Source organism: Pollachius pollachius (assembly GCF_949987615.1).
Source record: "Pollachius pollachius genome assembly, chromosome: 7".
Classification (NCBI taxonomy): domain Eukaryota; kingdom Metazoa; phylum Chordata; class Actinopteri; order Gadiformes; family Gadidae; genus Pollachius; species Pollachius pollachius.
In genome coordinates, this window is record NC_136940.1 from 7116047 (window position 1) to 7132812 (window position 16766).

Below are 16766 nucleotides of genomic sequence, written 5' to 3' on the forward strand. Positions count from 1 at the left end.
ATGTCTAGGCTGACTACATTGGGCCCTAGGCTATTCACACTGAGCAGTCGGAAATGAGCGTTATGCAGTGGCGGTCTTACCATAGAGGCATTGGCCGTGGCCGCTTGGGGCCCCCATAGTAGGGGGGGGGCCCAACCAACCTCAAAAAAAGAAAAAGATAATTTTTTAATACACAAACAGAGACGAAGCAAGATGAGTCTACACGCGAAAATAAAATTAAGGGTTAGGAAAAGGGTTAGGAAATAAAGTTACGCAAGCGGCTCAAATAAAAGAAAAAAGCTAAAAGTATTAGGCAGCGTTGCCGATAAGTATTTGGAAACGCTGCCAAAGATGACACTTTTTACGGCTACGGTTGGGGATACAGACAGGAACAACAACGTCCAAAGCGTTGAACATGCCGCTACAGAAGCAGCAGCAGCCAGCTGAAGACCTGTGAGAAGACGTCAATAAGTAGGACTGTGTCAGAAGCGTGTGATGTAGAGAACAATCTATCTTTTCTCTCTCATAGACTCTCTCTCTCATACATAGGTTTGTTTGTAGAATGTTTGAAATGTTCAATCTCAACTGTAATGTCAATTCACTTACAATATCCTGTATCTTGTACATGGGTTTGTTTGCAGAATGATTGAAATGTCAATCTCAAGTGCAATGCAAATTGCAACCTCACTCACACATACAAAGTAAATTATTCATCTTGGCAATTTTTGTGTATATGGCAGTTTGTGATGTTTTGCTAAGTATATGACTGTTTGTGGGGGTTTACCCTAACTACTTGTCTTGCTGTTATATCGATATTGATTTAATCTTAAAAAAAAGAAGAATTTAACAGTGCTAATTTTCCTGGCATTTTGGCAAAGACAGGTGTTATCTGAAACCTTATTCTCTTTTGGGTTCCATTGTGACTATTGTGTAGTGCTACACTTTGTGTGTTCTCTGCTTTCCATTTTGGAGTAAAGAAGTGTATGCAGGGTATAAAGGGGAAGGTATTTTTTCTCATCTCCAACCTTTACTTCCACATAGACTAGCTTTACCTGCTTATCTACCATTCAGTCAGTATTTTTTATTTCTCTGTTCTTTTAAAGATCGGATGAGGTATCTTGGCCTTGGGCCCCCAATTTGCTAAAACTGCCACTGGCGTTATGTTGAATGAATTGATCTCGACCCATACAGTTACTTGTATTCAGGGCCATGTAAAGAGACAGCGTTTTTTAGAATTAAAGGATGTGCTACTTGTCTAAATTGTCTCTGTTGCGGCCTTTGAATTGAATTCTCTCATGTGGTCCAATTTTCTTTCTACAATTGGATCAATTGTAATGGCCATTTAAATAATTAGGCTAATCTGACACCAAAACAATTTAAATAAAGTGTAGGCCTGATTAAAATGATGGCTTCAAGGCGTACACGTGTTGTACAATTCCTAAACTTTAACAACTTATGTTAAAACATTTTTATTCATTGTAATCAAAATTTCAAATAACATTTGAAGCATTTTCAAGATTTGAAAAATAAATTACATTCAGTTGCGGATGATCAACATAGTTTACAACATTCTCTTTCAGGGCTCACATTGCATCAAAATACCAATATATTAAGCAAACAAACCCACACAGTAAATTTCATTACAGAAAAAATAAAAAAAAAACTTGCTTCAACAACTATTTCACATATATTTTGGTTAAATAAGTATTTGGCCTTTAACATTGTACTACACATTTCCTTTAAGAGTATATGTTCTCTTCCAAGAACAGTGTCTTCATCAATGAACTTTGATGAAGTCTGGCATGACATCTTGGCTTTGATATCCATCATGTGACAAGTGCAACATCTTCATTTGGTTGAACTCTGTAATGACATAATCCAAATTCAAACAAAATTGAGACTTTTGGTTGAAAGAAGAATCAAAGAATCAAGTTGATTGTAAAGGGTGTAAAGATATTATGCTATTCATGTTTCCATCATTTAAATTCATATAAACAATAAAGGTTAAGGTGACTTCCTCTTCCTGTTCTCCCATGTTACTGAGTGTACAGGTTGGGTTGACCACAACATCAATCCTCCATTTTGCTGTTCCACAGTTGAAGGAATGTGTGGAAATGGTGGTTCCAAATCCTCCCTATTCATCGGTGAATCACCATGTTATTCAAGAGGCTAGATATGTTAGCCACTCATATTTCAGCAACATCGACAAGCACCAACAGGTGCAAATTGAGCAAAAAACAGGGATGAGACATTTTGACAAGATTGAAGGGGATTATACCACCAGGTGTGAGTGTGATTAGCCTGCCCCTTGATGTGATATGGGGCAGATTTTCTAAACGGCTTGTAAGGCTAATCACACTCACACCTGGTGGTATATTATGGCCCCTTTAACGTTGGTGTAACTTGGTTTCATTGTGGAGGATTTCATATGTAGATCTATCATAACTTGGATACAGTGCAATCAACGCTACACTGCTTTTGCATCTGTAGACATTAAGGCCAGAGTCTTGAACCCTACCACATAAGTGCTCCAAGACGGCCTTTAACCATCAGCTTGTTAACAAACCAGATTATGCATTTCACGAGCCCAGCAGGAAATCCTTTGTGACAAGCCTAATGGCACATGGATGAAATTTCCTCCCATAGGTTATTAAGACAGTCTCACTGAAAATACTGATCAAATTTGTGAGCACTCTCAAGGGAAGAAAAGCCATGCAAATTAGATCAGGCTGCATAGAAAGTCAGAATAGCAGAAACTTGAGTGAAAGAAACACTAATTAAAGCAAGTCCTTTATGTCCTAGATGACAAGTAGATTCATTGTGATGCTTCCTTGAGCGGTAAATCATTCATGAAAGACATTGTACCACACTGACTTTTTTTTTGCAAAAATATTGCATAATGAGAAATGTATTTGCTTGAATAAGAACGAGGCCTCTAAGGAATTGAAGTGTACCTCCTTCACCAAATTCTTGTTTGAGGTAGACATGAATATGAATGCAGAAGCAAATCGAGCAAACTAGTTACACGCTGGGGAAATGGTGCTTGTGCTCAGGTTTACTTTGAAATCATACACGGTGTTAACGGGAAGTAACAGACTCACAGCTGTGTTGAGGTTCGTGTGGTAGATAAGGCTTCTACCATTTCTTGTTTCAGCACATAAGTTGATCCAGACATGTGCGCAAGTACAAATAAACGGTCGAGGCAGCACAAGCTGCAGTTTCACCGACCACACAACTAAAACTTAAGACCGTGGGATATCAACCCAACAACCTCACCGAATTGTGTCCTCAAAAATAAAGAAACAAAAACACAACACAAGCAGCAAAGTTAAAAACCTTTCCTTTCTATTCAACTTGGGCCATGGCTTGTTTATCTCGAATAAAGCGGGGGGGGGGGGGGGGGGGCTCTTCCCAGCAGCCTCTGTAATCAGGCCCATCACTGGGTGTGTCTGCTTCGCTTCCACCACTAATTTCATTGCTCTGAAACCACATAGGCTCAGGCGAGCCCACGGCATGGAGGAGACTCCGCTGCGTTCCGCCGTTGCCTGCGCTGCATGACGAGCCTTCGGGAACACAGAGGAGGAACGAGCAGCGGAGTGTAAAAGGAAGTGAAAGCGGGCCGGGGACGCAGAATGGGCTTCGGTCAAAACAACCCGGCTTATGTTACATTGAAACACAACCCGTGTGTGACGGCCAGGGACGCGGTTATTGTTGAATCAATGATTCTAATCACAAGTCTATTAGTTGTAGATTGTGTCTTCATTTAGTGGCGGCAACATGTTTTTAATGCAGATTTAAAGTGCTATAATGTACAAACTGTTGACTTGACCATAATTACTATGCACCGGAGGAACTTACCATACAGATTATATGGAGAGTTTTAGAGCAACTAGACAATTCTTTAGTAAACTTATGATTGCCCTTGATTTACAATTGCAATGTGGCTCAAGACATAATGGTATAGTTCAGTCAGAGAAAAGGCAATGTTTACCCATGAGCAAGGCAGCCAGAGTGGTAAACATCAGTAATGTATGGCTTCACCATTGGGAAAGTACTGCTACCTTCTTTGTTGTCATAACCTTCGAACAATTTTAGATGGAGACTTTTGCTTTTTACAATGTTAAAAGTTTACATACACAGATATTAAACAATTTGAAGCTAGTTACTGCCATAACAGAACGGTTTCAAATTGTAAAATCTAGGTTTAGTTTTTTGCTCTGATACTCTACCTAATTGTGTGATTGATTTGATAACCATGTGCTTGTATGCCACCCACCCACCAACATAAACACACAATATATATATTTTTTATTGTGATTAGAAAAATAGGGTGGGTTCAAGCAAAGAGAAGCTCATTTATTAGCATTTTGATTTTATTCCAGTCTACTGCTGACGTACCGCTGGCAGCAACAGAGGGGGTTGAAGCCCACGCCCGTCTGGCTTCCATCCTCCACCGAGTCAAAATCACTCCGCTCTCTTAGAAATTTGTGCAGGTCCGTCAACGGGAATCCGTTCTTCTGGTAGTTCTGCGGACATGAGTGTAAGCCTCCATCATCATCATCATCATCATCATCATCATGAAGAGCAGTCCAAATTCCATTGTTAAATAGAGATCCTTCCCAACCTATGCAAAGTGCAGGATGCCTTTAAGAATTCATGGAATATTTACATCGTAGCACTAGTGTTTCAGATGCCGACTATAAAACGTGAAAACGTTGAATTGTTCCAGAGAGTCTTAAACCAAGTGGATTAATCAAGTAAATCTATGACTTGAGGCTATGAAGCTAGATGTCCTCTATTATCCATGTGCTCGTCACCATAACCCTTAATAAATTTAAAAAAACACAATGGAATCAGAATTGGGGAGGACCACCTATTATCTTATGCGCAAGTCTATCAAATCACATACACCTTCTTCAGAGTCGGGGTCGTTTCAATCCAAACTGACTCAGTGATATTTGACATACATTCAGGAGTCATTAAGGAGCAGGTAGGTTGCAACGGCATGTCGTTCCAGGGAGGCCTACAGGCAAGACATTGGGATTCGAGTCAGGCACCCTGACCAGCTATGGACCACTGCTGGTTTATGAGTACCTTGATGGTGTCATAGGCATCGGTGATGAGGGCGATGAAGAGTGACAGCACCATGTAGATGAAGAGGGAGATGAAGGTGTAGAGGTACGCTCGGCTGAAGAACCACACCACGGCGTTCTTGTCCTTCAGCTGGGCGAAGGTGGAGAACATGTCGTCTCCGTTGAGCAGCGAGAAAAGACACTCGGCCACGCGGCTCAGGCTCTCGAACTGACACCGGAGGGGGGAGGAAAGAGATAGAAGGGGGAAGAGTGGGAGAGAGGGTGAAGAAGTAGAGGGGGGAAAGACGGAGAACGAGAGGGGAGGAAAGAGAGAGAGGGGGTGAAATAGATGGAGGGACGGGGGTGAAAGGGGGTGGAAAGCGAGTGAGAGACAGTTTCCTAGATTACCAAGTTAATTTACAATAAATAGTTTACACAGGTGGAGGGGAACCGCAGGATACACACACCCCCCTCGGACGATAAACACTCAAACGAGGGAAACGTGTGGACTACACGGAGGACGTGCAGGAGGAAACGTAACACTACCCCCCCCCCGTGACTTCAAGACTTCCTCTTTTACGTCGACCTATGATTTCTTAAGTCACATGACCTTGGGAACGTACCATAAATTTATGTGAATAAATGAAACATTTCACAGGAGACCTAAACCCATATGCACGCTGAATTACAAACCCCCCCGCCCTCCCGGGACTGCGATAGCGTCTAAACACAACAGACTGCTGAGACACTATGGATCTCGAGGGCATGTTAGGAGATGCGCTACATCCTCTGTTTACCCTCCCTTGTAAATACCCAAGACGCTGACGCTTCTTTCGAGCGAGACTGCAGGGGGAATCCCAGAGCATCCACTTTGTAAATACAGCGAGGCTGTCCCATGACGGGAGATCCTGGACACGACAACATATCTGCACTTGTTGTGTTTGGAAGATTTGAGTCTTCCTTGATGGCACGGCAAGGCTGACGCATACATAATTTGGCTAATTCCATAAAATGTGTCTTTGAGCAATGTTTTTTTAACATTAGGCCTCATCATTTTGACATTTTTTGTGACGTTGGTCCTTTCGATTTAAATGTAAAATAATGTTAGTTAAAAACATTATGATTCCGATTTATTGTCGTCGTATGACACACACACACACACACACACACACACACACACACACACACACACACACACACACACACACACACACACACACACACACACACACACCTCAAACTGTTTTAGGCCGCTCTCCACCATAGCAAAAAACAACCGGAGATGCAACCACAATTAACATTAAAGGGGACATATTATGAAAACAACACTTTCCCTGGGATTTGTGGTGTTGTTTTGGGTCTCTGGTGCTCCCACACGCATACAAACTTTGAAAAAAGTCCATACATGATTTTTTGAGTGAGATATGCATTTCTGAATGTACCCCGCCTACAGTTACCTTAAGAGCAAGTCAGTTTCGGCGCCCTCCTACGTAGGAAGGGGGCACAGTTAAATATTACCTCCCACTTGCCCACTCCCCTCCAATCAGAGCATAGCTAAGGTTTTGTGGACCAGCGGACGAGCACCTCCATTGGGGGGAACTCGGAGGACGCTTAGGTCCGGGAGTACAATCCCTTTCTCTGCCGGACTGCCACCGAGTTCCCCCCGCCGGAGCTGCCGGACTGCCGCCGAAGCTTCGTCAGCTGTCCGGCAGGAATTAAAGGACCCATAATATGTCTCCTTTAATACCACTAAAAACTCAAAAATGTAAAAAACATCTGCCGAATGCAAGATGGCTTCAACCGATCTTTCTATTGTGACATACTACCAGTTAAATGACTAGGCCTCAACCAATAAATGTACAGCATTGACTGCATGGGAATTCCCGTATCGGTCATACTTTCAGGATGCGATAGATGGCTTTGAACCCCGTCATGAATGCACATTTCTCAGGTCAAAATATTCCCAGAGCGGGCATTATATAGACACCTGCTGATCGTGATGCTGCTCCCCCGATCTGGCTCCAAACATGCAAGAATAAATACAAACCAACACTGCCCCCTGGCGGCCATGCCTAAATACTGTCAACTTTCATGTAAACATATTGTAAATCCCATAGGCTCTTGTATATAGCGCTTGTTGAGCCTGAGAGGGTTTTGAAGAACCATGGGCAAAATGCCAAATCAATTACACCAACAACCTCAACAAAATAACAGGCATCCCAATCAAGAGAACTGTAGACAGACTTTGAAGATTGACTCCTTCATGACCACAAATCCAGGCTCTGTCCGTCTGTCTGCGAGTTTCTGGATCTCCATGCGTGTCTGTGTGTGCCAGGGCCCTACCTTCTCATGGTACGGCCCTAATACGATCCAGCCACAGAAGGTGTAGCCCAGGTATATCATGCCTGCACAGCAACAGAAGCGCAGCACCTTCGGGAAAGCCGCTTTCATCGTGAGGATCAGGACCTAGAAAGACAAGGGGGAGGATGTGGCCATTGGGGTACAAATGCACAACATTTCACCCTGACGATCCAACACCCTGACCACTAGACCATGTACAGCTCCCTGAGAGTATTTTTAGATAGGTGACCATTGATAGTGTACACTAGACCTTACAGCATACTTAATAGACACAAAACACACTACTAAACAGAATATACTTACATTGTACTTCTCGAAGTAGCCCAGGTACCTGATAACGCCAAACCACACCATTAAGGTAGAGGTCCCGAGAAAAATACTACACACGTCGTAGTTGGTTAGACTCTGAAGGGGAAAAGAGCAATTAAAATAAACCAGCAATGTTTTCATTGTCCGCTTGCTCATATATGTATACTAAACTGTTCTGTAGGTCATGTTGATTTAAAAAAAAGATTTAAAAAAGAAATTTAATCACCTATGGGGAATTTGTTACATTGAACGATACAAGGTAGATATTTGTATTTAGTTTTACAAAAGTCTGCTTTAATTTAACATTCTTAAAACTTGGTGTTAGATACTGAACATGAACTCTGGAAAAGGATGGACTGAACAGTTGGTAAACAGACTTTTACAACATCCTTTCAATTGGCTCCAAAGTCCTCCAGCCACTGAGCTGATGCCCTACGGATAGGGGTTAGGTGGCCATCAAAATATTTGTACAGTGAGGCCTTAAAGACTGTACGTTCAGGGCTATACAAATTCCGTTTCCATGGCATTGTGACGAATAATTGTCACTAAAATGTCCCAAAGGGAACACACATCATGTGCCTACATACAGGTAGACATTGTGGTTTGAACTCTACAATTCAGTCCAAAAATATCAATATTCGGCACTTGGACCTTCGAAAACCAAATGAGTGAAAAGTGACATTATGGAGTAATCCCAACTGGATGGACCCTCCCTAAACCAAGCAGCAGATAATGAGGGTTCTCATGATATGCATTACCTTTGCTTGGATCTCCATCTTCAATATGGAACCCACGATGGCCAGGAGGTCGCTGACGATAATGAGCAGGTACCAGCCATTCAGGAACTCGCTTTGGTCCTCGTCGCACAGTTTGCGATTGTAGTTCTCCTGGAAAAATCTGGTGAACCTCTGCCAAAGACATGAAAAGTTTGAACTGAGCATGTAAAAAGGTAAAAATACTTGACCGCACCGGTTAGCATACATTAATGAGCAATTTCCAGGTTGAACAGAATGTACAATTCTGTGAGTTTGTTTACATATTTTGTTTCCCCAGTAGAACAGAGGCAGAAATAAATGATGGAAGTCAGAAGATCGTGGGATATGAACAGACTAACTAACTACTTTTATAAAGCTGCAATCACAAATTTCTGTTTTGAATGCATTGGGATCCGAGAGTCTTATGGTTCTGATGTATTAGTGTTGCCATTTCAGTTCTGAATGTATGAGAACCATGAGACTCGATCAAAATACAATTTAAAACAGAACAAAGTGGGGCCAGGAGAAACTGCTGTTGGCAGCATTAAAAGGTTACATATTATACCACCAGGTGTCAGTGTGATTAGCCATTACAAGCCGTTTTGAAAATCTGCCTCTTCTGACACCACAGGTGGGCGTGTCCACCTAGATGTGTGCTGGATAGATCAGTCTACCAGCCTACCCAGTGGACTGTAGCAAACGTTGCTTATCTATCCAGCACACATCTAGGTGGATACACCCACTTGTGATGTCAGAAGAGGCAGATTTCCAAAACGGCTTGTAATGGCTAATCACACTCACACCTGGTGGTATGATATGTCCCCTTAAACAAGAACAAAGGGCAGCACACCTGGAGGAGCCTAACAGCCAGGACGATGGAGCGAGTGCACAGCACGGCCGAGGCGACGCAGATCATGATGACGAAGACGTCGAACACCAGGAGATATTGGGTATTCTTCTGGGCTGAACAGAAAAGATACAGTGGCACACTAGTCATTATCTGGTCACATTATCACGTGACCTCCCCCTTCTGCACCGTTCCTGATAAGGCCGTGGATATGAAAACACCTCGTAACACAGTGTCTAGGTCAACCGTCTCCTTGTGTTTACCATGAGACATTGTACCGCGTCTTTTAAAAACGTTTTTCCGAGCAGTGTTTATGATGCAAACACAAATGTCTGGAAATGTGTTGCTATAAAAACACAGAAATGTAATTGGATGAAAGGTTAAGAAACATGAAAGGTTGTTAGGAAATTGACAAAAATGTAATATAGACTTAATTGGAAAACATTTTCAGCCATCTCGCTCCAGGAGGCCTACAGGTAGACTGTGTAGACATTGGGGATCACACTCTCACAGCAAACCGTTCTGCTGGGTGTCAAACCTCCCCAACCACCAAACTAGCCTGCCCCTGGTAGAATATACACTACATCAATATTACACAATTCCCAACTCTACCCACTTCTCTGGGTCTGAGCGGTGTGGGATACAGCTTAACGATCCTACCTGTCCCTGAGATCTTCCATTCCAGGCAGGCACTGCTCATGGAGTCAATGTCCATGAAGATCTTCATCTTACCGCTGTGGCCCTGATTATCAAGGGTTATCTAAGGAGGAGAATATATATACATTTTTATGAATTCATGTACCTAAAACTCAAAACAACTAGAGAATAGTCATTTAAAATGTATTTAAAAAATAAACATAAAATCCAATGATGCACTATTAACTGATAGCCGTTTCATTAGATGGTAAGAGATGGCATTGTGATGATGACAGAAATCGGTTAGGATTGATACAGCTGTTTATCTGTACCGTCACAGAGAAAGCATAGCAGTCGGGTAATTCTCGTGCGCGCACTGACTGCAAATTAATTCCTTTCAAGTGGAAGGTGATCTCCACGTCCACAAGTCTAGAGTAAAGAAGAAAAGAAAGACCATTTATTGTGACGTGGTGAAAGAAGAAGTGGATGAATAGATTATTGCTGAACATACAAGTTCAGGGGCTTACCTGTAGAACTCAAGACTATAAAATGAGGCATTTTGGGTTTTGCATGGTGTTTGCGACTTGGGATGACATGTGAAACAATCTGAAATAAAAAACATAGGTTGACTTTGAATAAAAACAAATGCGACTACAGTATCAATTAAGAATGCTAGATTGTTTTTATATGACTGAATACAAAAATGCAAATATGCAAAGACCAATATTTACATATAGGTTAGGTTACATCGGTTAGAATAAATAAAAGTATATGCAAGGGCTCGAGACATCCCGGAATGCTTCCCTTGTGGCATCAGTAGCAATCATCCAAATGGCCAAATATGGGATTATCAAGTTATCCTTCATTAGTTTTGTGTTCGGATTTAGGAACATTATTCAAATACATTTTGAGTCCTGCCTTCAAGTATGAGAATCTGCATTTATAAAATACTCTTGGGTTCTCCCCAGGATGTTGCTTTCTATCGTTGCGCTCCCTAGCCTGTGAACCAGATTAATGTGAGAGCTCATGTTTTATTTTCTCTGGCATACGAGTCTGGCCTCCCTGCAGTTACGACAGAGGCAGACTTGGCCCAGGTCAGTCCAATCACAACAATTAATCTAAAACGGGGCGGGTTTAATATGATGACTGAACAGCGGAGTGGCCTATTGGAGAGCCGTTGAGGAGTTTTCATAAAGAACCGAGAAGGCTGCCGCTGATGGGTCCCACATTTTGTTGCTCTGATTGTTTGCAGGTCTATCCTATTGCGTCCCGGGGAAGTTTGGTCAGCCCTTTGAAATCTAAAAAGAACTGAGTGGCTCAAGACTAATACGCATTGATCTTGCGATGTCAGGCACGGCAATCCCACTACTCAGCTGTCCATATAAATAAGTGGTTCATTTGTTCTGAAACCTGAATGAAAATGTGAAGCTTGAAAGCATCTATAAAGGGCCCACCCACCCACACACAAATATACAACCCTCACACACACACCGTGCTCCAGCTCGGCATCTATGTCGTACGCGTCGTCCGAAGGCTCCACGGTGCCCCTCTTGTAGTAGCGTTTACATACCACAAGGGGCCGGACACCCCCATTCTCATCCTCAGCATAGCCGATGGGACCCACCGAGAGGTTGCCTAGCTGGCTGTACTGTAAAGAAAGCACTGTCAGCCCAATGGTAAAAAAAATATACACTTCCTGTGTGAATTGCTGGGGTTGTTGGTTTGTGAAAGGCCTGCGTGTTTGAGTCATGTGTAATTTAACCACAAACTCACGAGACACACTTCCAAGTTCAATATTTGTCCCTTCCGTTTGGCGCGCGCTTCTGTTGCACCACACATTTCCTCTCTGGGATGAATAAATCAGCCGCATAATCTAACCTCAACATTTATCGATTTCGAAATATATTTATTTTAGAATGAAGTGATACAATTTGGGGAATTTAAGGAAATGTAAAACCAAACAAAATTATTAGTGTCAAATGTCAAAATAAAAGCGGGGAGATGTTTTGGAATGAGCGAAGGGAACACTTGCCTGATCGAGAATGTAAAAAAGGGAGTCGTAGACCCCGTGCTGGGTGTAGACGGCGATGCTGTAGTCATCCTCGTCCACGCCGCTGTAGTCTTTGAGGAAGAGGTTCTTCAGCGCCATCCTGTTCTCCTCTTTGTACGAGACCACCAGCTGGTTGTTCAGGCCAAACAGAATGAGCTGCAAGGGGCCGATGGAGATTAGAGGGGGACCCAATGATTAGTTCTTGTTTAGGCAGTAGCAATTTTCACGGCCCTCGCAGTGCTGAACAGACACTAAAGGCGTGTATTACTGTACTGTAGAGTTTATGCACGTCATAGGTGATTTCATCAAGGGCAAAGTCCTATCCCAGCCTTAAAGAGAAGAGATCGGTTCACTTTACTTGTTTGGTCCAAAGGGCCACCAAGAAAAAGATTACTAAAACGATAAATTGATTAACATTATAAAATCTAATCATTTTATATTGATCAACTAATTAATTTACATTTAAAGTAATGTCATGAAAGAATTAAAATATAATTTAGGCTGTGGAACAACATGAAACATCTGTCCACAACAGCCAAAGAGGAAGTAGAATATCTCTAAAGCAGGGTTTCACCAGAGAGGTGAAACCCTATTTGGTTGTTCTATCGAGGTGTACACTTTAAATCAAACTACAGCTCACTTCTCAGCATAAAAAACAATTGAAAAAGGCCTATGGACCATCAAACGTGTCTCATTCAGGTCATGAATGATCTTCTACCATCATGAACCATAATCGTCCCCGCTGCAATGATGGGCGCACTGAAGTTTGAGAAAACACAGGCCCACCTGTGTGGTGATCATGATGATTTTGAGAATCTGTACACCAAGTTTCCATGGCAAAATCCGTCGCGACCTGTACTTCTCACAAGGGCTCATAAAGTAGTATCTCAGGTCGTCCCTCAGAGTGTCCTCCTTAATGACGTCTGGGGTCAGTGTAGACCTACAACAAAGTCATTGTTTAATCGTCAAAGCATTAAGGAATGTACGCGCAAATTAAACACGCAGAATACAAAACCTTCCATTAACGTGGGCGACGTAGTGATGAGGAAAAACCTCATAATTTCAATCATGCAACACGTTATGTGGGCCTGCATTTTATTTATGGAGAACTTCAAGTCAACGGCCAACGCGAGTGCATTCAATAGGCCAAACGTTAGGCCTACTTGGTCAATGACTACATTCATGTGACAGGTACAAGTCCAAGGCTGTTCTCTGCTCACGCGTTCCTAACTAGTCCTATAGGCATTTCACATGTACATCGACGGGTCCAACGCCAACACACCGGGGATCGGACATCGCGACCTCTTCCCCATTCCATCGATTAGGGTGTCCTATTCGTGAAAACGCAACTCATCTGATTGTATTTGAATGGCGGTAAACGCCAGTAAACAGTTCACCTCTACGGTGGCTTTGTGCATCTGTCCGTAGCATCAACATGCCTTTTGTTTCACGCAAATCAAATACATTTTCTTTCAAAAAAGTCCGAAGCGTTTAATCGCTTAACACTTAATACGAAAGATGGAACGCTTCAAACTTATCGAAGATACGCGAACGTCGCATGCGGCAGGCTTGCATTTCGGAGTAATTTAAGGAGTTATAAATTTACCCATCTTGCGTAATCCAAACGAAATAAACATTGCCTCAAGAGTCACGTACATGATTCTTACATTGTAACGCAGGCTATTGTACAATGCCTTACATTTAGAGTTAATTAAATATTTTACAATTCACTGCGTTGAACGGAACTAAATAAAGTTAGTTTCGATTCCAAATATGTCGCAATAACTTCTAAATACCTACGCGCAGAAAACCTAATATATATATATATATATGTTAACTTACCTAATGGAGTCACTCCTTCCCAGATAACGACGAACGAACAACTCCATCGTGTGATATATTGGTAGACGAAAAGGAGGTTTCCATCAGTGACCGGGTGTTCGTGCGGAGCCGGACGACTGAGCAACCACTTGCTGCGTTACATTGAGGTAGAAAAACGCTAAACACGTGGATCGACTTTTTGACAGTTGACGCGACCTCTGGCGAGCCAATCAGGAAAGGCCTTTTTTAGGGACAGTGTGGAAGTCAACTACAAGGAGGGAGACCAGGGGAGTACGGACAGTTTTGACACTTTATGCTATATTCCCAATAAAACAACAAATTTTACACTGAAATAGACAACTTTCTAAAATGTCAATGTGTCAACTACTGAAACAATGTATTGAAGTGTGTTTATGAAATAAGTACATGAAGGAAAATGTTCTTATATCAAAGTCACTCCACTTTTACAACCGTTCCAGTGTACAGGGACGGTTGTAACCCATGACAGGGACAAATGTAACAAGTATTCAATATACAAAATGAATCGATGAAATACTCAAAATGAGGAAGATTATCATCAATCATTTGAATGTGTATAAAAAAGCCAGAAAAGTTACATATTAACCTATTAAAAACAACTTGCTCGTCATTTTCTCTGGGAGATTTCCAATGTGTAGTAAAAAGATGATCTAAAGATGATCTAAAGGAGCGTCTTTTTTTTTTGCTTGTTTGTGATTAGGCTGTGTGTCTGTGTTTTAGGCTCTTTTTACTTTGGAACTATTGCATTTCTCCTAGCGATGACAAACGAAAACACTAGTTCTGTTCGCCATGTATTAAAAAATGTACAAAATATTTATTTTTTTAAACAAATACTCAAAAGTAAATTATTTCAAAATATGTATAAAATATATCGCCCACAACCCAAAGGGGCATCAAAAAGCTCACCCAGTTAAAAGTGTCAATTTAGATGGTCGTATTACTTCCTCTTTAGCAGTCAGGAAATGAAAGTATGTAGCGTCAGCAGATTCTTAAGTCGTATAGTTATTAAGATGTAAATATGAAACAAGGTCTGTCAATTGTGAATGTTGTTTCTTAAAAAAATATATATTTTTTACAATTCTGACACAGGGGCGTTTCTAGGTTTCTGAAAGATCCGGGGCTTAGCCCAGGGCCAAAACGTAACTGCGCATGCAATTTTTGAAAATAATAACAAATAACAAAATAAACAATGTATGCAGTTTATTAATACCAATGGTAAAAATATAGATTTTCGCAAACTTCCCTTTGTCTTAACAAAAAAGTGCCTCATTCATAAGCACCAACATTAAACATTTAGATAATAAATGAGTCACATAGTCATATATGTATTCTTCACATATTTTTATTAGTTTCACAATAGTAAACAATGTCTGAAAAAGTATACAATGCAGAAATGCAGAAAGATAAGATGTTTAAAAGGCAAGAGCCTTTTAAACATCTTATCTTTCTGTAGTCATGCGTTTGTCTTTGTTCATTTCTTTTCTTCTACAGTATATCTGTCTTTACTTTACACTTTCCATATTGTGTATACTTGTACATTTGTCTGTGTAATTATTAACTGTTACTCTACATGTATTGTCTTTCTTTGTTCATTTCTTGTTTGTAGTGAACTTTTTATTTTCACTCGTTTCACTGTTTCTTGCTCCTTTCTTTGGACCTTTGTCCTTTGAGCACAAGTGGGTATCTCCTCGGTTTGACTTGGGCGAACCGGTCAATGACTTCACCATGGTCTAAGCCACAAAGCGCATCCTTCTCCACTGCCATAATAGCCAAATGATGTAGCCTCTCCTGGCCCATGGTTCTCCTCAGCCAGGTGCGGACACGGCGCAGTACACTGAACGACCGCTCACACTTGCAACTGCTGACAGGTATTGTCAAGGCTGCTTGGACAACTGAGCTCAAGGTTGGGAACATGTCTGGGTGAAGTAGCTTGTAAACACTGCCCATGTCAGAAACGGCACCTTCTCTCTTTCTTCTAGAAAGGAACTGCTTTGCCACCAGGATCTCCTCTTTTTTCAATGACATTTTATAATGTGTTGCATCAGCTCTAGGGAATCCTCACAGAAGAAATCAACGGCCGCTGGGTTGCAAGCTTGAATGCCTCGCATTAGCTCTGCCCCCACATCAGAAAATCTGCTGTTTAGCTCAGTTACCATACGGTCAAGACATGGGTACAACAGAGTTTGTTTCAGCTGGTCTTCTGTGCCCAGATGAGCCCTTGTACCCAAGGTGGACTCTATTGTAAAGTCCTCCATCACCCTCTGCTTGTGCCTGCGACCACTGTGACTCTCACATATGTTGTTGGCATCATAGATGTGTTTTGCTTCATTGTAAAGCTTGTCTGCCATTTCATTGGTTCGGATGGATTTCAGTGTGTCAAGGACTGCTGAGTGTTGCTTGGGCCAAGTCCACAGAATCCTTCTGAAGGTACAGGTGCAGCCCCTCTGTAGTTGACAGCATACTCCGGAACATGACCAGCAGGTAGACATTTGAAAACCTGGACAGCTTTGACAGTAATCCGACTGCCAGAGGTGTTGCACTCTCTTCCAGGCACTTTAAAACAGCTGGCAGATTGTTGAGCATTGCTCTCACAGACTTCACCTGACATGCCCATCGGGTTTTTGACAGCTGGACAAGCTCACTCTTCTTCAAGCCCAGGAGCATCTGGACATCAGAGAATCTCTGATCGTTTACGATTGATACACTGAAGAAACAGTAGACACTCTCAAATGTCTCAAACAGGTCACTGGCTTCTGGAACAGCCCTGCACGTATGGCAGAGAACCAGGTTCAGCTCATGAGCATAGCAGTGTACGTACACTGCTTCTGGGTGTTTCTCACGAAAGCGAGCTTGAACTCCACTTACTGAACCACTCATAACGGAAGCTCCATCATAAG

The 16766-nt window shown here is 41.9% G+C and overlaps 1 protein-coding gene across 4 annotated transcripts; it reads right to left on the bottom strand.

Moving 5' to 3' along the window:
* Positions 1 to 1432: 1432 nt before the first annotated feature.
* Positions 1433 to 13992, bottom strand: mcoln2 (mucolipin TRP cation channel 2). 4 transcript variants are annotated; one of them, XM_079739979.1, is made up of 14 exons: positions 13852 to 13992; positions 12796 to 12949; positions 11992 to 12165; positions 11451 to 11607; positions 10487 to 10565; positions 10292 to 10388; positions 9984 to 10083; positions 9327 to 9439; positions 8480 to 8629; positions 7716 to 7817; positions 7395 to 7517; positions 5074 to 5280; positions 4378 to 4505; positions 1433 to 1842 (listed from the first exon to the last, which is right to left on the bottom strand). In XM_079739979.1, exons 1-14 carry the CDS (start codon positions 13896 to 13898, stop codon positions 1806 to 1808), a joined length of 1668 nt encoding a protein of 555 aa, XP_079596105.1. In that variant the 5' UTR covers positions 13899 to 13992; the 3' UTR covers positions 1433 to 1805. The 4 variants fall into 4 exon arrangements, with proteins under 4 accessions (XP_079596105.1, XP_079596108.1, XP_079596107.1 ...); XM_079739982.1 differs by lacking the exon at positions 13852 to 13992 and having other exon boundaries at positions 11451 to 11602; positions 12796 to 12932; XM_079739981.1 differs by lacking the exons at positions 11992 to 12165; positions 12796 to 12949; positions 13852 to 13992 and adding an exon at positions 11733 to 11979.
* Positions 13993 to 16766: the final 2774 nt, after the last annotated feature.

Excerpts from the sequence above, each read along its gene's own strand:
- mcoln2 (XM_079739979.1), bottom strand. The coding sequence starts at position 13,898 with ATGGAGTTGTTCGTTCGTCGTTATCTGGGAAGGAGTGACTCCATTAG. Across the intron at positions 11,608-11,991 it reads TTTTTTACATTCTCGATCAG|TACAGCCAGCTAGGCAACCT; the intron begins GCAAGTGTTCCC and ends CTTTCTTTACAG. Across the intron at positions 4,506-5,073 it reads ATGCCTATGACACCATCAAG|AACTACCAGAAGAACGGATT; the intron begins GTACTCATAAAC and ends TCATGTCCGCAG.